The sequence below is a fragment of the Lissotriton helveticus genome, chromosome 2_2 (assembly GCF_964261635.1).
Source record: "Lissotriton helveticus chromosome 2_2, aLisHel1.1, whole genome shotgun sequence".
Classification (NCBI taxonomy): domain Eukaryota; kingdom Metazoa; phylum Chordata; class Amphibia; order Caudata; family Salamandridae; genus Lissotriton; species Lissotriton helveticus.
The window spans coordinates 422,241,225-422,264,531 of record NC_136060.1 but is presented as its reverse complement, the minus strand read 5'-3'; the positions used below and the strand labels follow the sequence as shown (position 1 = coordinate 422,264,531).

The window sequence follows — 23,307 nt, the reverse complement described above, 5'->3', positions numbered from 1 at the left end:
TCCTTCACTGCCCCATCAACTTTCTACCCTGGTCCAGCCACCTCAGGAAATAAAAAGTAATGCTACTATTAGCCATGGAAGGAAAATGGACTTCAAGTTGGCCTAATTAATTCTCTTTTGTTACCATAATCATAATAACTAATTCACAAAATATGCAATACCACCACACCACCTCTTTCACAGACAAGTCTAGACACACATTAGATGACCCACAAGCACATGTTCCTTTTCTGAGGTCTCCGATGGGATTACCTGAAACATGCACACTAGAAAACCTCTCATAACAGGGTCAGATGACAGGACACCTTTTTTCTGTCTGCAAAAATGTACATAGTTACATGCACCCCAGATTTTCCAGACGGATGCCATATGCGTCCCTTTGGAACACCAACCACTGAAAATTACCACTGCCCCGACTGAGGTATTCAAAAATCCTGTAACATAACATCTGTAACATGCTCAATGGTTTGGACTTCTTTTTGCATCTTCTCAAGAGTGCCTACCTGGATATCCATTGCAGACGCCAAGGTTGACCGAACGCTGCCTGCCAGGGAGAAGTCACCGTGTTGAACGGTCCTGTGGACAATGTCGTTGTTATTCACTCCAACGACAATATGAATTGGAAGCCCCATCTTCTGGGCAATGCATCCAGCTGAAAGTAAGAGCATGTTTAAGGACATCCTTTCATCCTCAATGTCATAAAATCACATGGAACGTAATCTACTGTTGAATATTTACATTTTAAATGCAATTGTCTCTCTGTATTACATTTACATTCGGTGTTTCAGATCTGAAAATTGAGAGGTGTCTATGGGGAGCTGAGCAAGTAGCCCCAGACTATTACCACCTTGATGTTTATTGGGAGGCTCTCCTTTTACTATATCAGACTGTGTGTCAACAAGGAAAAAGTGTATTTTCCCACAACTGCTCTCATCAATAAAGTTGGTGCTACAAGGTGTACAACAGGTCACAAACCAGTATGTTACATAGTAATTAACTAAAAAAAAAATTCTAAAACCTATGACAGCGTCAAAGCAAAACGTGAAATCCAAATCTCACTTTATCAGCACTTCCCCATAAAACGTCCAGAAAATATAAAGCAATTACTGTGACTAGTAACTGTGATCATCCATGTGTCTTATACACCACTGGTATAGTGCCACATGGCGAACAAGAGTACGTCAAGGCACTGGTTGAACGGGAAGCTGGAGGAACAGGCAGAAAATGAATATGGTGGATTTCTAGTGGCCTAGGAGATGGTAAGTCTTAAGAGCTGTTGTCAAAGCTAGATGGTTCTGTTAGCGATTCAGACAGATGTTCGCAAAATTTAAAGCAATGAGGGGCAGAATGGGCTATGAAGCAAGGATGGAGTTAAAGAGTACGTGGAATCAGTGAAAGAAGGGGGAATTAATTTTTTCCATTTTTGAGGAAAAGAATACCGAAAGAAATTCAGATGCAGGGATATTCCCTTAGCACACATCAGGATCAGCAGATGGCTACTGACAACTTTGAATCCCTCACCAGAGGAACTGGAAGAGTCCCTGATCCTCCCATGGTGGTAGGAGGAGCAATTCTTGTCGAGGGCTACATTGGAGGTGTTCCTGGCAAAAATAAAACTAATTTAAAAAAAGACTCCCTCCCCTCCATCTATTCAACCATATCCTAATGTAAACTTGTACATTTAAAACAAATGTATGTTGCAATTGTTAACAACCAATGCTTAATTTGAGCCTGTGGTTACCAGTGGGGCCCACCAACATTCGTTTTTGGCAATCTGTACTTCCACATCAGGTATTGACTGTAAAAAACACAGAAATGGCACAAAGGAGAAGGAAGAGAAAGACAGGAAAACAGCACAAAGGGAAAAAGCAGGAGGCTACAGGAATGAGATAAACACCCAGACAGTGTCTGGTACTGAATTAAGTTTGGGATGTACGTTACATTTTACGCGTGCTCAGAAAAAGGCCCGGATAGGCATATCTGAAGCATGAGAAGCCTTTAAATGTTACTGCATCTTACGTGTGATCATACATGGAGAATAAAATCGGACGTCAGGAGTAGACTCAAGAACTGCCTAATCGTGTAGCTGCTCCTCGCGCAGCGCCTGGATAACCCTCAGGGTGATAAGCACGCTCTACAAATACTGATTGATTGATTGATTGACACAGTAGAGCTTGCAGACAGTAACAGGATCTGTTTAACTATTCACTGTCCTCTGCAACACTCCATATCTCGTTTCATCACACATGCCAGAATCTGCAATCCCCTCACAGAAGAATCTACTGGTCAGGCAATCTCTTCTTTTGTGCATCTGTTGAGCTGTTGTGTTTTTCAATGTAATAGGGGACTTAACACATAACTCATTTTCACAGTACAAGAAGCCAAAGATAAATAGAGGGGAGAAAATAGCAATGCATTGTGGACACACCAGTATCTGGACTAATTATGTACAGTACATTATCAATAAAATGGGGGCATTCGTTCAGGAACTATAGGAAAATATGTGTTTTCAAGTGTTTCCTCATTTTGGTAAGAAGGATGCAGTTCTTCCTAATGTGAAGAGGAAGGGGGTTCCGGGTGGTAGTAACTGCCCAAGTCAAGAACTAATTCTGGATAAATGTTAAGAATGTTGGTAACTCAATTTGGAGGGCATTTCTGCTTCTCTCAGGCAAGGTGTGCCAACAAAGGAGTATTGTAAATAATACATAAAAACAGATAACATCATTGAAGGGTCATCTTAACTTGAATCAGAATAGTAACATCACTTTTGTGAGAGAAAGAGAGAGATAAGAGAAAAAGAGTGTGTGTGTTAAAATTGTGACCAGTCATCTATAATAAAACCTGACTTGTGGGTACTACTATTATTGTTCCCTATTACTTAGTTTTCCAAGATCAGTGTGAAGTAACAATGGTTCCTACCGGCAATATTTCCTGCTCCACCTGTGGGGACAACAATTTCCACAACAGGCAGCGGGCTGGGACCCATCGACGGAGTGCACTTGAAGTAAGCATAGAAGAAGTGGGAGACCTGTATCAGGATGCGAGACCAGTTAACAGAATTCAAGCTCATCAAGTTATGTTTTACTACAAAGTCATGGTCTGCAAAGAGCTTCTTGATGGGGACATCCAGGTCATCCGAGGTACCGTCCGCTGTAGAGAGAAAGGAAAAGAAGAAACTTGTCACTGGCATAATACAACTTATCCTTTGTAGAGCAGTGTGGTATTGTCTTGTACAAAATGACCAACACCTCAAAGCTAGGGCACATCACCTGTTAACAGATAAGTCCAACAAGGTAGAATATCCTCATCGAAGCAGGGAGAAGTGGGATTTAGCCAATAATGGACACGATATAAAGAAGCAGACCTTCAGTCCAGTACTCTTTGAGTAGCTGTGCGCTCTATAAGACTATTTTAACATAACATAACATAACAGTATTGCAACTTCACTGAGTAGTGGTGCCCAGACAGGCAGAGATTACATTAAGGGTTCGATTACAAGGCAGGTGAGCAGAATGACTGTGTGGAATTCAACTCCGCCAGATCACAAAACGCTATGCCCTATTTACCAGACAAAACCTCTGGCCTGTTTAAAAAGCTTTTCCGCCAAGTTGACCATTTAAAATGATCAAAACTTGGAATCTGTTTTTTAAAAAAACCACTTTATTTATATAAAATGAAAGGCACAGTCATTATCTCTTTACAGGTTGCAATCTAGCGAACACAGTCCACGCATCATACATACTTTGTTATCCTCTAGGAGTATTACAAGAACATTTATACTTGATCAATTACATATACAGCGTTACAACATTCAGTGTCATTTACATTTGGTTATTCGATTTCTTGAGCTATTAAGGGCAGTTCGCAAATATCTTCTCTAAATGTATTCCAGCCCTCCATTTTTTATCAATTTTTTGGGACATACCCCCTGAACATATATAGTCTTTTCCGCCACCATGGCTGTGTTCATGTCCCTACATCATTCCGCGATCGTGGGGGCGGTTGCCCCACCCCAGTGTCTAGCAATATTCCTCTTGGCTAGCATAATACCCAGGGTAGCCCAGATCTGCAATATTGAATTCAGATCTGTTGCATCCCAATTATTAAGTAAACAGCATTTGGGCTCTGTAGAGACTAGGTTCCCACTTACCCTTGTGATAAGGGACATAACTGACTCCCAGTATGACGCTATTACAGGGCATGTCCATATAGTGTTAAAAAATGTGCCAACCTCCCCATATTGTCGCAGACAGAGCGTGTTGTCCACTTTCCCGATCTTATAGAGGGTAGTTCCGGTGTAATAAATTCTATGGAAAATCTTGAGTTGTACAAGACGTAATTTAGATGCGATAGCTACCTCTCTAGGGGACGCCAGCGCCTCCTGCTAATCTGTATCATCTAATTCTCCCAGGTCTGCCTGCCATTTGTCTTTGACCTTCTTTACCGGATCTGGTATGTTATTGACAATTTTCCGATATGTCCGAGATATTGCTTTTTTGTCCATATGATCCGTCAGTAGCCTGTCCTCTAGTGGGGAGGCCTCACGCAGGGTGGTGCCAGGGGGAATTGCCGCTTCAAGAGCGTGATTATTCTGCTGATAACGGAAGTGCTCCGTTGACGCCATTTCGTAGTTCATTTGGAGTTGTGTAAATGTGATCATTTTTCCCTTTACCCAGAGGTCGCCCACCTTAGATATCCCAATAAGGTCCCAGTTGTGAATACCTTTACTTTTTTCCAACCTTCCCAGCCTGTCCGTAACCCAAAGGGGTGTTTCTTGTGTGAGTATGTTATGCCATCTTAACTTTTTTTGCACTATATTCCAGACCTGGAGTGTGTGGTTTGATGGGGGCCATCAGGGGCCGGGTCTTGTTATAGAGCACCCGGTGAGGCCCCGTCTACCCCAGCTGCAACCTGTCGAGGGCATAGGCTGGGACCATGTGGGGGACATGAATCCAGTGGTTTATCACTGTCAGCTGAGCGGCCCAGTAATAAGACTGTATGTTTGGGAGTGCAATGCCCCCATCGTACCAGGTGCGGTATAATTTCACTCTAGCTATATGGGCCGGTTTATTGTCCCAGAGAAGTTTAGTAACTTCTGCCTCAATGGCGCGGAAGTAGGTCTGGGGAACTGGGAAGGGTGCATTTTGGAGGGAGTAGAGAAACCTGGGGAGTGCTATTATTTTGAAAAGCGTTGCCTTTCTCAGGAGTGACAAAGGCAGCGACTGCCCGTGTTTGGTATCTTTTTGCAACCGTTTCAAAGGGGCTTGGGGATTTAGGGTCATGAACACTTCCGGGTAATGGGTGATGTGAATCCCTAAATATTTAAAAGTGTTCACTACTATCGTTACTTCGCAGCCAGCCGGGAGGAGTGGTGGGGGACCCCTCAGGACATAGAGCACCGATTTCGTCCAATTGATTGTATATCCTGAATAACATCCATAGGAGCTACAAATGTCTAATAGACAGGACAAGGAGCTTCTGGGACAGGCCATATATAGAAGGATATCATCCGCATATAGAGATATATGATCCTCATATCCCTTATTCCATCTAAGTCCTCGGATGACCGGATCCTGTCGTACCCAGGCCGCCAGAGGCTCCAGCACTAGGGCAAAAAGAAGGGGCAACAGCGGGCAGCCCTGTCTCGTGCCTCGATGCAATGGAAAATTACCCTGACCTACGCCCATTGGCCACTACGTGGGCCAAGGGAGCAGTGTAGAGTAGTCGGACCCAGGAGCAAAATTTCGGTCCAAATCCCAATTTTCAGAGAACAGAGAAGAGGAAGTGCCACTCGACTGTGTCGAAGGCCATGCACGCATCTAAGGACAGTACAACGGCTTCCTCTGGAATGGTATGTCTATGGCCCAGCACGTTGTGGAGGCGCCTAAGGTTTAAAGCTGTATTTCTCCACGATGGAATCTGTTTTTAATCATGAGTGTGGGCATGAAATAAAGACATGCTATATGCCACACACTTCATTTTTAGCTTTTTTGTGAGGAAGACAATTTTTCTTCCTGTATGAGAACCTTGGGAGGCTAAAATCTGTGTGACACATTTGATAGGTACACACACAAGCCACATGTTTTCAGTTAGTGTAAGTGTTAGTTCCCCCAGTTTATAGGAAAGCTGCCAATGATGAGAAAGCGACCAAACTGTTGAGTTCCAACCAATTAGCTCACTGAGGTTGCTTACCTGAGGCATTTCATATATATATTTTTATATTTTTTCACACAATCAGTCTGAGAACAGGTCTGATGTGAATGACCCTGGTCACCAGACCTGGCCAAAGCATCACACACAAGTATAGGGGTTGGGACAGGGCCCTCCCTTAACAGAAATCTGTTGAGATGAGGTATGCCCTACGAGTGTGAGGCAGAGTGTGACTTGTATGTCAAGGGCACTGTTGGTATTAGAGTACTTTTTCCCCTTCCCTTCCCGACCAGACCCCAGAATCACTAGTCTCTGCACTTATTTACCACTTGCTAAACCCCTCGATATAGGGGAAACAGTGCAGAGTTTCACATAGTGAGCCGGTGCTCCCACAGGTTATTTCCCAGGTGGAGGTACTTATCAGTAATGGGAATTCTGGGCAGCAAGGATCTCAGCGTAGAATTCCAACATACTTACTCTGAGTAAGTTTGAAGGTCCTTTATTTGAAGCACAGAGAGAGACAAGAGCAGACTCTTCCAAGCAGGAATCAAGACAGTAACTGCTTTGGAACAGAACGCTAAGTCAAGAGCAAACATGGAACAGGAATGAAGGTACATTCTTGAGGAGACAGTACATTCTCAGAAAGACTAGACAAGTAACATGTACTACACATCTTCTCCCTTTCCAAAGGTAAAATAACAAGAGCATGGTGAAAGTAGAGGGTGGAAAAGAATAGAAAAAAAAAACTAATAGACAAAGTCCTTGAGGTACGTGGGTGGCCTGCGGCACCGGAGAGAACAAGAAGGACAGGGGCCATCAGGACCTACGACCGAAGAATCCAAGGAAGGATTCACAGGAATGGGAGAATCGCCCCCACCGAGAGCCGTACCTGGCAACCCAGCAAGGGAGACATCCTCGGGATTCTGGGCTAGGACATAGACGCTACTGCTCAGTGAACTCACATGCTTACTCTGTTCATGGTGCACAGCGCCCCTTCGGTAGAGTGCCACACGTCGGAAATTCCAACACTCCCCATTGTTTAAGATGACACAATGGTCAAGAACTTTTTTGACAGTGAAGGGTCCTCTAAACCTTGAAAGGCCTCTCCCAACTCTGCCACTTTTAATCTTCACTTGGTCACCTACGTTGAAGCCACGAGGAATGTCCACCGGTTTTTGTTGTACAGGCTGACTTCCTTGGAAGGTGACAAGCTGTTTCATCCATGGGGGAACGAATTTTGAGCCCGGGGTCCTGCCCGTCCTTACCTCGAAAGAGGATCTCTCGTCGTCAACTAGGGGAGTGGTCCGGTACGCCCAGAGCATCTCATTCACCATCTTATGCACCACCGAACCATTGGCGGAGGCCATCTGAATCATCCTTTTTACTACCTTATTGGCTATCTCACACAAACCGTTGCCTTGAGGATTATTGAGGGAGGTGCGGTGGTGGGAGACTCCGCAACCCCTCAAAAAAGTCTTCATCTCTAATTGAGTGTCATTGTCCGTAATACGGACGGAGGGAATACCCTCATCTCTGAACAACTTGCCCAAAATATTGATGGTACGTCATTAGTAAACTCAACCACTTGGAAAAAACGTCCACCAGTACGATGCCAAACCTCTCTTTCTCATGCAGTTCCCCCATGGGACCAATGAAGTCCAGGCAAATGCTGTGTCAGGGCAAGCCGGGATTCTCGATGTGCGTGCTGTTGGACCTGCAACCCACCATTAGTCTCTTCTCACCTTTGTATACTGAGCAGTTCTCTACCGACTCCACTACTTGGGCATCTAGGCCAGGCCACCAGAAGTGATTTTTGAGGCGGTGTTGGGTGAGGGTCTGGCCGAGGTGACCTTCGTGGGCTAAGGCTCAGAGCCTCTTCCTGATGCCAAATGGGGAAACAAATTTCTCTCCCTTTACTAAGACGCTACTACTGCCTAGTGACAGTTCATCAAGAATTTTAACATAGGGACGGACAGAGATCGGGAGGCAACTTTCCCTCCTGGGACCAGACTTTAACAGCTTGACAACTTCCTGTAAGGAGTGATCATTCGCCATCTCACGCTCCCAATCATTAGCATCAAACAACCCTGCATCCACAAAGACAGCATCGTTTATGGAGGCTACTGCAACGTCCTCATCAAACTCAGAGGTGCTGGGGTCAGAGGCAGTCCGCCAATCAACTGACATTCTGGAGAGACAGTCGGCCTGGATACTCCTCCACCCTTGAATGTACTCCACATGGTATTGAAATTCTTGGAGTTTGGACGCTAATTCAGCGAGTCGCGCAGACCCTTTCCCGGTACCCCCAGGGGAAAGGACTTTGATCAAGGGATTGTGATCAGTCCTAAGGAGGAATTTGGTGCCCCCACAAATAGGTCCGAAAGTATTGTGAATAGTTCTTTCCAGCATCAGTCAGTGTGCATTGTTATATTGTTGCCCCTAACCCAGTGGTGCTGGCATCCACCGTGAGAATGGATTTAAAGTTGACATCGAAGGGAGCCAGGACATAGGCATCACAAATCTATTTTTGATGTGATTGAAACATTCCTGGTGTTGTGCATTCCAAACAAAACTCACACCCTTCTTGAGCAAGGAACGCAAACATGCAGTTTGTCAGAGAAGGTTTTAACAAATTTCGAGTAATATTCTAAACGACCCAAAAAAGACCGTAGTTGGTCTTTGGCGGCAGGGGATGGAACTAGATCGATGGCACTACACAAGTTTCTCTTAGGTTTGACATCAGAAGCACTGATGGTGTAACCCAGGTAATCGATCTGGTCAACAAGGAACTTACATTTATCTTTGCGAAGGGTAAGCCTTGCTTCAGACAACATGTCTAATACTATTCTGCGGACAGTGTTGTGTTCTTCTACGGACTGGCCATAGACCAATAAATCGTCCTGGAAGTGAATAGTGTTGTCCACCCCTTTGAAAATGTTAGTGACCATGCGTTGAAAGATGCTGGCGGCTGAGTTCAGACCAAAAGGCAAGCGTGTGAACTGGTATGTGCCCTCTCGGGTGATAAATGCTGTAAGGTGCTTGGAGTCCATGTGAAAGTGTGTAAGCTCCCAAACCTATTACACATTTTGACACTTGTAGACCTGGGGCTGAAGTTACTGTTCTAGTCTTTCTGAGAATGTACTGTCTCCTCAAGAATGTACCTGCATTCCTGTTCCATGTTTGCTGTTGACTTAGCATTCTGTTCCAAAGCAGTTACTCTCTTGCCTCCTGCTTGGAAGAGTCCACTCTTGTCTCTTTCTGCGCTTCAAATAAAGGACCTTCAAACGTACTCACCGTGCCTGCCCTCTGCCTTCCACCACAGTGTGTTTCCAGGGTGAGATGCAATGGGTGTCATTGCCATACTTAGTAAGTGTGCAGAGATCGCGAGAGTGACCCCGTAGAAGGATAAGCACACAATTTGGGAAGTATAGTACTGGTATTCCTATAGCACAGGTCAAAGCAGCTACAGAGCAAAAAAGCACAGCAGAAGGCAACAGGGAAGACGCGAAAACAAGGAACAGTGCAATAGGAGCAGAACCACCACTGGGCAGTGCAGTCTATGGGTGGCGGCAACTGCACAAGGAAACCTTTCAACTCGGGCAATAACAGGTAAACAGATACCAGCCTTCCTTTCAGCTTATCCTGTAATACGAACAATCAATAACTGCATAGCATTTTCCACAACTTGATGTCTTTCTCTGCTGTTGGATAATAAGTGCTATTTTTACTTACCTCGAAGGTACGGACGCTACGGACTTCTGGAGGATATGGACCTGCCAGGATTTGAGGTTGCAACCTGCAGATCTCTGGGTGAGTGCTCAGTAAACCGGTCTATCCTTAAAGATAGAAGCATATCTACCCAATTTAGAGGATAGTCACTACTGGAATAGGAATGTAGATTACACATTTATCAGGTGCAGGTCTGGAACCGAGTAGAATTATTAGAATTTAATTTAATTTGAGATCCAAGGAAGAAACACGAAATAGACCAAGAACATAAAGACCATCTCTATCATGTTTCTCCTGCCACCTTTCCTTGGGGTTCTGCCTGCACTGTGGACTCATTTGTACTGCTATTGATCATGGCAGGCACTATTACCCTTTTAGAACATGCCACCTCGCCTTCCTACATGCAGTAAGTATTAACGCCGGTCTAGAAACACTGACCAATCTTTTTTGGTGGTGCAATTATCTCATATCAAGAGCCAGACAAATGGACATGCACTGATGAGTAAAAGGACAAACCAGCAAAGACATGGACGTTGTCTTCAATGACCGTCGTCATCTGTAGTTCCTGTACTGGGGTACAGCGACCTCTTGGGAGGAGAACGATGATGTCTATGTCCGTCAACCCTCGGACGCTCTCGATAGCAGAGCTCCCGGTGTCCCCTGAGGTCCCTGTGAAATAACACACCAACATATCCTAGAACAATTCTTAGTAAAGGGTAATGACATGATTGATATGTATCAAGAAATACCCAAAACACCAACTCAAGCTACAGATTCACATTCTATTGCCTGGTTTACCCAAAGCCAAATCCTTGTCCATATGGATCTTGGATCCCCTTCTCTTTAAATTATTTTATGCGCATGTGTAGAGCTAGCAAGAGAATAATGTTTAAAATGCAATGTCCTTAAGTGCCACACATTTCCCTGACATCTGTGACTGCAGCATAATAGTAGAGTCAGGAAAACTATCCTTCGGATTTCATGGACTTTAACTCTCAAATAAGAGCCTCAAAATTTTCACTTTAGCATTTGAAATACTATTTGTTTTTAATAAAAAGAATGTCATCTTTACATTACAATGTTTTTATAAGTAAAAACAATACAAATAATTGAGAAAAAAAAAAAAATAGAACAGTTTTAAATCACATGATTTACAAAAACAGTAGCGCAAGTACGCATCTAAAGTGGGGTCGAAATCAAGGGGTTTGATCTTCAACATAAAAAGAGCAATGTACGTCTGTTTGGAGGCACTCCAACAGATACATGCAAGACCAAAAAGTGCATTTACATAAACACAGAGAGACAACACCAGTCACACGGCTGCAAATCTGAATATCACCTACAGAAATATCAGAATAGCAGAAATAATGACAACAAACATATTGTGAAGACGAGTATATATTGTCAAGAATAGACCTATTTTTATTGCCACATCTACGTACCTTGAAGATATATATATATGTGTGTGTGTTTATCAAGGTACACAGAGGTGGCTTGAACCCGTGTGCTGCGGGTGTCGGCCAACGGCCGTTGTGAGCACCACCTCGGTAGTGCTGCGCACGTCCGTTGGCCGACGCGGCCCCACCCGCTTAATACAAAGTTCCGCACTGGGGCGGAACGTTTGAAGCAGCACACGGGTTAAGTATAGCAAACATGCATCTACTTAGCTTGTCAATATTTTGGGCATCAATATTTTAGTAGCATGATATTTAAAACTATGTGTGCCGGTACCACACCAGGCATGAACATGCTCATACAGTTCATACATGCCTTCCTTTACACATTCTCAACAGATACAGTCCCAACTGGCTATCTTTCACAAACTGCTACGGTCATGGTAGCTTATGATTTGCAATAAATTCCAGTAGTATTACTTGTAGCCCTTACCTAATAGCAAGCAGACTGTACACCTGGAGGCAATCCACCGTTTGTGTGTAGTGCCTACAATCAGTTTGCATTTTTACCCTCCGCTCCCACCCCAACACACGCAGGGAAACCACGATTTCATTTCCCTATAGACCTCCATGTAGTGTTCCACAGACCTCATTAAAAAAGAACACATTTAAGCCCACCAGTGAAAGTGTGTGTGTCTGGGCGCTTCTTTTTTATACACAATGTTATTGTTTTACCAGGTACAAATAACATAGCTCACAAGACACCCATTATATATCTCTTGGAGGATCATACAATCAAACATCAAGTCAAGAGACCCCAAACCATAATACTCCCACCATTTCCACCAAATCAGTTCTTGCTAGCGGGGTAACCCAACCCATCGCCTTGTAGATGGACTACTCCAGTTTTGCACTCCAGTCCATACCTACTCGCCATTCAGCCAGTGTGGGCAGCTCAGCAGACTGCTATTCACGGGCAATGTGTCTTTTAGGTATCACCGTGTCTTGCCTACTTAATTTTTTACCACAGTGTTTCCTAGATTGTCCAATATCCCCAAGTGAGCATGTTTGGCTATCAGTTCAAGAGGGTAACCCAGGGCTAGAGTCAGGGAATTAGTTATCCGTATCCAGTAATCGGCAATTGATGGACATTACCAGGTCATATGGAAACCGTTTATGTCTGTGGTAGAGCAGCGAAAGCAGACTGGATTGGCTAATTACCCTACATGCCATGATTTCAGGGGAGTAAGGTAGGTGCTGTGTAAGTAATTCAGTTGGATTAGTCTCACGCAGGGTGATATGCAATTTCACAAGGGGCTATACGAGCGAGTCACCAAACCAGGTCATCCAGGGGGCTGATCCAGCTCTCCCAATTCCGCCTCAAGGGAATAAAAAAAAATCATGGACCTTATCAAACAGGGCTCCATATATGCATGAAACACCACCTCTATCCAGCTTACCCCTCAGCACTCTGGGTACTTCTAGTGAGAGAGAGAAAGCATGCACTATTTACTACCCATAAAGTTCTAAATTTGTGTGTGTCCCCAACTTTTCCCATCTTTATCACACCATTAACCTACTTTTCTTGCCCGATCACGATTTATGCCTGTAGAAATGTCTGCCTAGCTACGTGTGTCTTTCTGTAGGAAGAATTCCGCCTGGAATGCGTACACATACATTTTAACTCCTGTAGAATCCTTCCTCATCCGTGGTGCACTGTCCATAGTCTTCTTGACACCGACTGCACCTTTACTGGCTTAATTCTCAAAATCCTCTCTTTTAGTTGACCTCACACACTTGCAAGCCTTCTAATCTACCAACACCAGTTTCTCTTAATCTTGAAACATGCCATCTCAAGTTACCCTTTAGTTTGCACGAGCATCTTCCTTGCAATGAAAGACAAACTCTGTAGTTGTAAAATGGTGAAAGCAGGGAGTTCTCCCAGAGCCCGCTAAGGTTTCCAAAAATCCCTTTCATCATTTACAAAACGAAGTAGAAGGACAAGGAGATATGTGACCTGAGTAACAAGGTCATCTCCAAAAACCCTATGAATAGAAAGGTTGTAAAACACAAGCATTCAATATATTAGCTTTGAACAATTAAAGGGAGAAAATCGTACAAAAAACACATATCAAAGTTTTATGGACAAATTGTTCTTAGAGCCTGTTCTCCACAGCGTAATGCCTTAGACTTTTGTTGCGACAGGTTCTAATTAGCTTTGAAAGAAATAAACATTTAGAAAGCGTTCTTGCTATATTTGAAGTCGCTGGCTAAGCGACTGACTTACCTACAACGATAGTGACATGCTTGTTCCTTTTCTTTAGGAAGTACTGCAGGAACTGCCCCACGCAAGACATCGCCAAATCCTTGAAAGCGTGCGTGACGCCGTGCCACATCTCGAGCACGTTCAGTCCATCCCTCAGCCGTGACAGGTGGACAATGTCTTTGTGGCGGAACCTTCTGAAAGCATTGTCAATGAGACCTAGAAACACGAGAAATTCATCCTTAGGAATACAGGTGGTCAAACAGGCCCATTAACATGTCAATAAAATCATACTAAAGGCTACCCTCTTCGGTCAACAGCGCCTCTGGCATCAATGACAAGAACCTTACTACACAGGGGTGTGCTGGAGGATTCCATGTCAAAGCAGCTAACAGTTTAATTATTAGTTACTGATAATCACAAATGTTACTCCTTGTGAAAGGGCATCATGTAAAGCACTGATATGACAGGTTGTTGCGGCGCAACTACAGGCCCCAAAAGGGCTGTGATTTTTATTTTATTTATTTTTATTTATAAAAGTTTTATATAGCGCGAACAAGATCCCGAAGGATATCAGAGCTCTTTACAATACGCAGAAAGAAAGAACAAGGGGGTAGTATAAACATCAATTGGGAAACAGCAGCAAAATAAAATGTATATATATATATAATACAGTAAACAGTTGTACACGTGAAAAAAAAAACAGAGGAGGTGATCCATTGTATCTAGAGGTACCATGGTGAAAAGAGCAGTCAGATGAATTGGGTGTGCCTCCTCCCCTTACGGTAAGAATTTGCATATTAGGAATCTTTTTTTTTTTTTAAACACATTTTTATTGTCATATACGGAACACAGCACAGGGCCCTGACATCCAGGGGGCCTGTCACAGTAAGCAGTACATCATTATCAGTGAATTACATTTTTCTGCAATATAAACATACAAAGTAGCGGGGCAATCAAGATTCTCCGGATTAGGAATCTTTTGGCTTCCAATTTGAACGACGTTGTCGAGGAGAGGCTGCGTACTTCAGGTGGCAGAGAGTTCCATATCTTTGGGGCAGTACCGGAGGAGAAGGTTCGGTGACAAGTTCTCTTTTTGTTAAGGACAAGAGGTTTCAAGAGAAATGTAGAAGAGCTTCTTGATGCCCTCTCACCGGCATATTTCTTACCAGATTTTCTGAACAACACCAGTCAACGTAATGATTGCCTGTTTATTCCTCAGGTATGATTGGCAAAGCCATTTGCAAGTTTAAACCTGACTTACAACTACACATGTCTCGGTTTACAACTGCAGAGCATCCACAAAAGGTGACCCTGACGTTGCAAATCACTTTGCTCGTGAACAAGACGATGGAACATGATGGCATGGTAGTACGTGTTGGTAAATCACAATCAAGTAGCAGGGAGTGCGCGTTCCTGAGAGGGATGCCCTGAGAGATTTTCTATGACTCATGCGCATCCTTGAAATGTTAGAAGATCTACTACTGTCAGGGACAGGAGTAAATCTCATTCCACAGTATGAACACAGCCAAAATCAGCGTTCACGTGAGGGAACAGGTTTCTTCAGGTGAAAAAAATGATCCTGGTTTAGAAAAAAAAAAGAGAAAAGAAAAAACAAGGGCACGCACAAATACGAAGGTATTTCCCCATGTGCTCTTGTGCACCATGTATAGCTCTGTTTTTGATAGTGCGTCTACATAGTCACAACAAAAAAAACACAAAGGTTGCCCATGCATATGCCTGTAAACGTGCAACACATGAGGTATTGCTGGTGTAACCTGGGAAACCCTTGTAAATTCCCTAAATGTCCAACTGTATGCGAGGCTCACAGCTCCAGATGTAAGTTCACAACTTTCTTTAAGTTTTGGAAACCTTGTGTGCAAAATTATCCAGTTTGGATACCCAGATTTCTTTGCATGAATTTGAAGCTCAAGGACAACCTTGTCCTACATCATACAAATAGCATGGGTATGTATTCCACAGATGTGTGTGTACACACACAGACACGCGCGCACACACACACACACACGCCTCCCCCCACTGTGTTCTACCCCCAGTTCAACTCCCCCCATGGCATTCTGCAATGCATTTAATGCCCTTACAGTGACACAATTATGAATCTGCGAAATTCTGCATGGACTTCAAATGAATCAGATGCTGCCAACACGTTTGTCAATTTTAACATTAGTTATTAAACGATTTAAAACTCAGTTTACTAACTATAAACTGAACAGAAAGGTAGCACAATTTAGCTTAACAATAAATGACACGCAGTAGACAAGTACTGCAGAAAATAACCATTTGGATTGAAACTGGTCTTCTAATGAGGCTGTTCACCCCAGAAAGTAGATAACTATTAGGGTCTATGGGTGTAAGTTATTAGCGATAAAAGTAGATCGATGCTCCAGGAGTCTGTATGTCCAGTGTTTATAGAACTAAGCTTCAAACCTACTTAAGATGAAGAGAATATGTTGTTCAAAGTGCTTACTGTTTTATTGAATACATATGTATTTTCAAGTCGTGGATATTATTGTTTTAGTGACTAAAATGTCCCATTTCATATTCTTATTACACATTGGTTTCACTTACATTCTGCTTTATGGGAATCTTCATCATGATGTCTTATTACCCACATAACCTTGTCATTTCATTGGACTTATTCAATCAATCGCCAACAATCTGCGCGCTCCGCTTCCTGTATTTTAGTGTGCCTGTTTACTGTTTACTGTTTACTGTAGTGTGCCTAGAAAGTCTATAAAGGAGCATGGATAAGAGAAAACTGTTATCGGAAATCTGAAGCTAGTTTGGGTCTAAAGCTTTGTATTTTACCGTTGTCTACTTCTTTTAAACCATATTAAATCAAATTCAAATTCATTTGTTTCTGGTAAAATAAGTCTTATAAATTAGAACATGGCATAAAATACTACAGTTAAGTGTCAATGTTCGCTGCTATTACATCAAAGACTCAGGGACACTGGTTTCCTTTAACAAGTTAAACAATGTCACTAAATCATTTTTAAAAAGTTAGTAGTCGAAGCCTGAAAAAGAAACAAAACTAGTAAGGTTCCAAGCTGAAAAAATGTAGGAGGCCACGGGCATAAGAAAGAAAAAAAAACATCCCCCCAAAAAATGCATTTGTCCTTTTTAAAAAAAAATGTATTTATTTATTTATTATTTCCACTTTTTCAGACGCATGATATTTCAACATATACATAAATATAATAAGTCAAACACAGAAGCTACATGTCTAAGAGAGTTAGCCCGGCCAACTATACATATAAATTGATCTCATTTCTAGTCCACTATACATAGACTATACATAGGTTACTAAGAAATCTAAAGATCAGAGTTAAGATTCATATTTCAGTAAACAAAAAGAAAGACACACTTATTCATGTAGTAACTCGATCCTAGCTAGTTCATACTGAACTCTCCTCATCTATTATATAATATGTACTACTTGATTACATCCTCAATTATTCATATAATTTAGAAAATGGTTGTTGGACCTAGAGTTGTCAGGTCACCTAGGGTAGCCTGGCCTAGAGTAAGACAGTCAACTATCAGAGGCACATATGTAAAGATTGCATACCACCCAGCAGTAACTCAAAGCAATTCCACTCAAAAATGACGCTACACCAATGTCTTGGAAAAATATGAATTGATTTATAAAAATAGATTTGTTTTACTCTGTCTCCTTTACACCAGTATTTCTCCTTAATCGTTTTCACCTTGAGTGTTGGGTCACATTTAACAATTCCAACGTATTCTTCTCGGTACATTTACATCAAGATACAGTACTAGTTTCACCCCTCCTTTCTAACAATGTAATGCAGCTAGAAAAGGATAACAGTGATTATCCTAGAATATCCTATGCACCCGTAACTATTATGAGGTCTTTACACTTTTCTCTGACAGAAGGTACTTTTAGCAATATTTCGACAGATAGAACTACCCCCAGATCACTGTTCTGTGTCCGCTCTCCTCTGAACCTGAAACCAAAAGGATTACTTCATCTCATCAGTTACCAACTTCTAGGACTCAGCATGGGGAGCGAACGGGTTACCTGGGGAAATCTCAAGGGCACAATGACTGAATTTCCCGCACAATGAGACCTTCTGGGAGGAACCGCTCCTCAGTCCCTCTTGGCGGTAGAACTCTGGGTTTTAGTCTTCCCCCACCACGCACTCCTTACTTGTCAGTTGGGCCCACTAGGCCAAAGTCTCAGATCGCTGAGCGGAAAGGGAGACCACGACAGAAGTCTCAGCCGGTAACCTCTGGCTGCTCGATCCGCCTCTCCCGCCCGACCAGCCACTCGACACCAGAGCTGGCGCGGGGCGAAGGGCCACACCGGCTGACGAGAGCCGAATCTCGCCTCCCGCCCGTGTGCTCTTTTCCAGCTGACTCCGCCTCTCAAGGACAATCGGCCCAACCATGCATGCGTGGGAGTGTAGTGGCTCCACACCCGAGCCCGCTCAGCTCCGACGACTCTTCTTTCTCCGCTCCGCCCACTCCAGGACCGGCGGCTGCCGCACCAGATCTGCGCCACTCAGGGGAATGCTTTCCTCAGGCAAAGCCTCTGCCTATCTCACACTGGCCCAGGGAAGGATGAGATCGCCTCTCCTGCTCGTTCACGCTACCGGCAATCTCCGCCCCCTACCAGACAGTTCCTGCCTTCCCCCCTTTGGTGAGCCGCTATCCACACCAGCAGCCTGACACCACAGGTATAAGGGGGGAAACTCCGCTTGGGTAAATTGCAGAGGGAAATCAAAGGCAACTACGTCCTCAGTCCATTTAAGGAGCCAATCGAGGGGGTCTCAATCAATGATCCCTCCGCATTAACCCTTCCTTCTGCTCGGCAAAACACTGCTAGAGTCTCACTGAGGCTTCCCACTGGACAATGGACTGTGCTCCTCAGCAATACAGACTTACAATTTACCATGGAACACAGCTCCAATGAGATGCCTTTTCTAGATATCATCATAAAAATTGACACTAACCATCAGTTATATACCACTCTTTACACTGAAGAAACAGCTAGGAACACTCTCCTACATTACACCAGCCACCATCCTCAGGCATTAAAAGATGGACTGCCGTTTGGGCAATTTATTCGTCTTCGAAGAAATTGCACCTTTAAAGATGACTATTTTTGTGAGGCTAAAAAACTTAAGGCCAAACTGCAGGTACGGGGTTACCCGTCTAGACTGTTGCGTAAAGCTATGAAAAGAGCTTGGTACAATGACAGAGAAGCTCTCTTAACTGTCAATGAGCGCAAGAACAACCCTAATATTGTCTGCGTATCTACCTTTGGCACGCACTCCAATGCAATTAAAAAAATTGTGTGTAAACAATGGAACTTGCTTCAATCAATTCCTGAATTTCAAAAAAAACCCTTGTTTGCTTTTAAGAGAGGCACTAACTTACGCGACAGATTGATACATGCCTATGAGAATGTTCCATCTGCTAATACAGTTGATAACATGAGGCAAATCAGTCCATTATTAGGTCATCACAAATGCAATAACTGTGCGGCTTGTGCTACCACTAAAACTATCAAGACATGTAAAATCAATGGTATGGAATTTAAGGCAAAGAATTTTTCTAACTGCAATACCACAAATGTGGTTTATTGTATTCAATGTCCCTGCTTGTTACACTATCTAAGGAAGACCATTCAGCCAATCAAAAAACGCATTTTGCAGCACCAGTCGCGAATTAGATGTAGGAAGGAAAATGCTCCTTTGGTTGACCATTATTTACAACTTGGTCACAAAGAAACAGACATGCTATGGTGGGTCCTTGAAGTTATCAGACCTAATAAAAGACAAAGTAACATCGATAAAATACTATCACTGAGAGAAGGCAAACTTATTTGCCTTACAGACACTGTGAAGCGAGGACTAAATTCCGCGACTGAATGGCATGCATTAGCTTGTCTATCATAGGTTTCTGAAACACGGTTTTCCCTTAAAACTGTCTGGTCTTGCAGTGAATATGCTGTTTTTGATTCACATGTAGTTACAGAATATGTTACATCTAATGTTGTCTTCTCGTTAGATATGTTTCATCATTTTGAACCTAAATGTTTTTTGTGATAACCCGCTGAGTTTGTCTGAGTTGTTATTGTGTAATGTTATGACGTAAATATGGCTCAATGAAGACGTTTTAGATCGCTAAAAACAACGCTATTCGGGTACAAAAAATGTTTTTTAGCTAGGATTTTCTGTGACTCTAGTCCCCCTTTTTTTAAGTACGGGGTCTCGTAGCAAAAATAATAACATTAAATGGTTTAAGTTCCCAAATTGGTTTTGCTACGCATACTTTTTGACTTTAACCATTCAAACATGGCGTCCGTAATCAGTCCCATTTCTATCTCCAAACGATGCGGCTATAAAATTAGGACTCACGGGAGACTGTCTTGTTTTCGTGACTCGAACAGGACTCCCTTGCCGATTTGTGAGAGAGTAACTACGGTAAGCTGATAATGGCAGTCTCGGTCCCCTTTTCCCTTTGTTTAGTAACTTGGTTGGGAAGGGTTACTTTAATATAATCCTTATTTATTTTTTAGTACCTCTACTGCATGGAAGCTTTGACTAAGACTGCTATCTGGTAAGCCCAGTTATGGAACCTTTAACTATCGCCAAGTCTCTTTAAATAGACCTTTTTTGGGAAATAATAATGTATTCTTCTCTTAACTAGAGTGAGTAAATCTGAATGTCCGCATAACGGAGATTTGCGTGCAACTCTACACGACTGCACCTTTTTTGCACATTTCAGTTGCATCTTAAGGTAAATCATTGATCGTTACACAGTAACTTAAGCTAAAGAATGAATTCAATAAATTGATACTAAATATCACATTTCTGTAGATTTGGCATGCTCCATGGTCTGGAGTATGCTTAAATATAGGTGTCTACCTGATTGTCCTTCTTGACGTCTGACCACGATTGCTATACGTGTACGACCCTTCGTGTGTTTTGGTCGCGGAACCCCATTTATGTAAGTTCCTATCACTAGAGCAAACTGCTGTACACTCTCCACTCTTGAAGTGGCTATGCCCTAAACAATTGATATATTTATATCTAGGAGTCAGAGATTCCCTTCAATTGGACTTACGCCTAACTGAATAAACCTCGGATTTCAAATAAGGTAAACTTGTTGGGCAATTTTGTTGTTTTGGCCTTCTGAAACGTCTACTAAGCTTTGCAAATAGGCTCGAATTCATTCTCGTTTAAAGTGTTATTCGATCACCAATATGGTAAAATCGTATGGTTTAGTCTTCTGATGGAATAAACAAAGATTTAACCCCTAACAGCAACTGTCATCAATGTATTCACTATATACAAAAAGTAACGTCTGGGTTATAGCAAGTGTTGATATAATAGAGAGGTTGTAGACTTTTGTAAAAATTCCTTTCTGGTTAATAGAACCTTCAATGATTCTGTGGATTGAACCTGGTGATGATTAGATTTATATAATCTGCCTTCTCAAACATTCTATGTTGGCAATTATTATGCTTTATGTAAATAATGTACTTTGTTCTCGATATGTTTTATGTATTGTCAGTAGTATAATATTGTTGTTTGTTTACCAAGGTGTTATGGATAAAATAACTTGATTTAAGAATTGTGTGTAACTGATAAACATTTCTGTTGCAGATTACACTGTGTCAATATACAGTTTTTTAATTAACTCCAGTCCTGAAGATGGTCTCAATAAGCACCCTCTAAAGAGACCGAAACGTCGACCTCCACCTCATCCTTCCGTATTATTTTTTGTACTTTTTGGATAGGTGTCTCTAGGTTCTGTTGAGTTGTATATTTATATATTATTTATAGACCTGCAGACCTATTGTTTTCACTGTATATATTGAATGAATCATTTTTCGATAAATTCTTTTTTCTATACACCTTGTTTGTGTTTGTATTTATCGTTTGTGTAGATATTCATGGTTTTGTGATGTTTTGCGAGTTCCTTTCATTTACAGAGTGGGATTAAATTCACATAGGGATTATTAATTTATCCCTTCAATTCGAATTTGAAATTAATTCAAGTTTTTTTAAACGAATTCCCTTGAAGGCACCTTTACCCTTCTACCTCAGCAATACAGTCACCCTCAACCATTCATAACCCTTACTTCTAGGCTAGGGGTTGGTCAGGAGCCCAGGGTCTCCAGGATTCCCACGCAGCGGGGTCAGGTCAAGAAACCACAAGGGAGGAAGGGTGGTGAATCAATAAGGAAGCGTCCCTAGACTGGGAGGTCAACCCTTTGGCTATCCTACCCCCACCTTATGCTTCAGCCTGTCCTCCAGCTGACTCTCTCTCTGGCAAGACAAGATGGCTGCCCATCATTCCGCCTTATATAGGCTGACCCTCAGAGGTCCAGAAGGTTCTGGAATGCCCTATTCTGTCCTATAGGTGAGATCTCAGGTGTGACAGTTGTGGCAGTTGATGGCGACCATTTTGTGGGTCCCATCTTTCACAGTCAGAAAAGGGCCCCTAGGCCTGAGGTGAAAAACTATGAGGGCAAAAGAGCATCTAACCCCTTGGCCGACACCGTAAAACTAGTGGACACAAAAAGAGTAGAAAGGTATGAGGGTCAAAAAGGGGACAAAATAAATAATACATTGGAGGGACTACCCACAGGCAGACAGGTCTAACAATGGTCCCATAAAGTAAGCCCCAATTTTCGTTTTCTTGACTCCTTTAAAGAATATAAGCTGAATTCCAGACTGGCCAGTCTGTACATTTTAGCCCTGCAAACCTCAAACCTTGGCGGTTCAGGCTCAGCCAGTCTCCCGCAATGCAAAGACGAGCAACAGTCATTGCCACAAATAAAAACAGTCTATGTTTATACATGATAGATCCCGTTGAGACTGTCTGCCCCATCCCTAAAATCGTCAAAGCGGAAGAGATACAAAGTGGGTCCCCTAATATATTAGATAGAAAGCGTTCCATATCACTCAAAAACACATTTAATTTTACACAACTAAAAGAAATATGGTCCATATCTACATCTTCTGCCCCACACCGGAAACACTTTCCATCGTACCGATTGCCCCATTTCTTCATCCGTGCTGGCGTGTAATATAACCTGAATAAAGTTTTAAAGAATTGTACTTTTATGTTTGCTGACATCAGGACCTCCTTAGATCTGGAAATTGCCTCATCCAGAGATATGTCAGATTCCCTCTCTCCTAGTATCTCTACCCATTGTAGACTTTGCTTTTCCAGGTCGTTATGTTATGTTATTGCTTATTTGTATAGCGCCTATCACCGCCGGTCTCTAAGCGCTTAGAAACAGAACAACACAACACACTGTTAGTCCAAATCTCTCAGGCATACCCATCGACTATGCTGAAGTCATCGCCCTTTTAAATAAATGAGTTTTTAATTTCTTTCTGAAGGGCAGTAACTGAGATTCTTCCTTCAGAGTAGTCGGAAGTGCATTCCACAACTGTGGGAGAAGAACAGACAGGGCTCTGCCTCCTCTGGTTTTTAGCTTGAATCTTGGTTGAAACAGATTAGAGGTCTTCCCTGAGCGCAGAGGTCTACCCGGAACGTATCTCATGAGACGTTGTTTTATGTACTCTGGTGCTTTACCAAAGAGAGCCTTGTGGGCCACACAGAGACATTTGAATTGGACTCTGTACATGACCGGTAGCCAGTGCAACTTTTGGAGCAGGGGGGTGGCGTGAGAGTTTCTAGGCAGGGAGTGGATCAGCCTTGCGGCATCGTTCTGTACTACCTGCAGCTTCCTCAACAACT

General features: G+C 42.7%; 1 protein-coding gene across 1 annotated transcript in view; it reads right to left on the bottom strand.

Moving 5' to 3' along the window:
- THNSL2 (threonine synthase like 2) overlaps nucleotides 1-23,307 on the bottom strand; it is a 159,564-nt gene that overhangs the window by 35,845 nt on the left and 100,412 nt on the right. The window contains exons 3-6 of the mRNA XM_078678687.1: nucleotides 13,561-13,755; nucleotides 10,396-10,548; nucleotides 2,920-3,150; nucleotides 504-652 (exon numbers count right to left, since the gene is read on the bottom strand). Of these exons, the coding sequence (XP_078534813.1) occupies nucleotides 504-652; nucleotides 2,920-3,150; nucleotides 10,396-10,548; nucleotides 13,561-13,755 (728 nt within the window). The remainder of the gene's footprint in view (nucleotides 1-503; nucleotides 653-2,919; nucleotides 3,151-10,395; nucleotides 10,549-13,560; nucleotides 13,756-23,307) is intronic.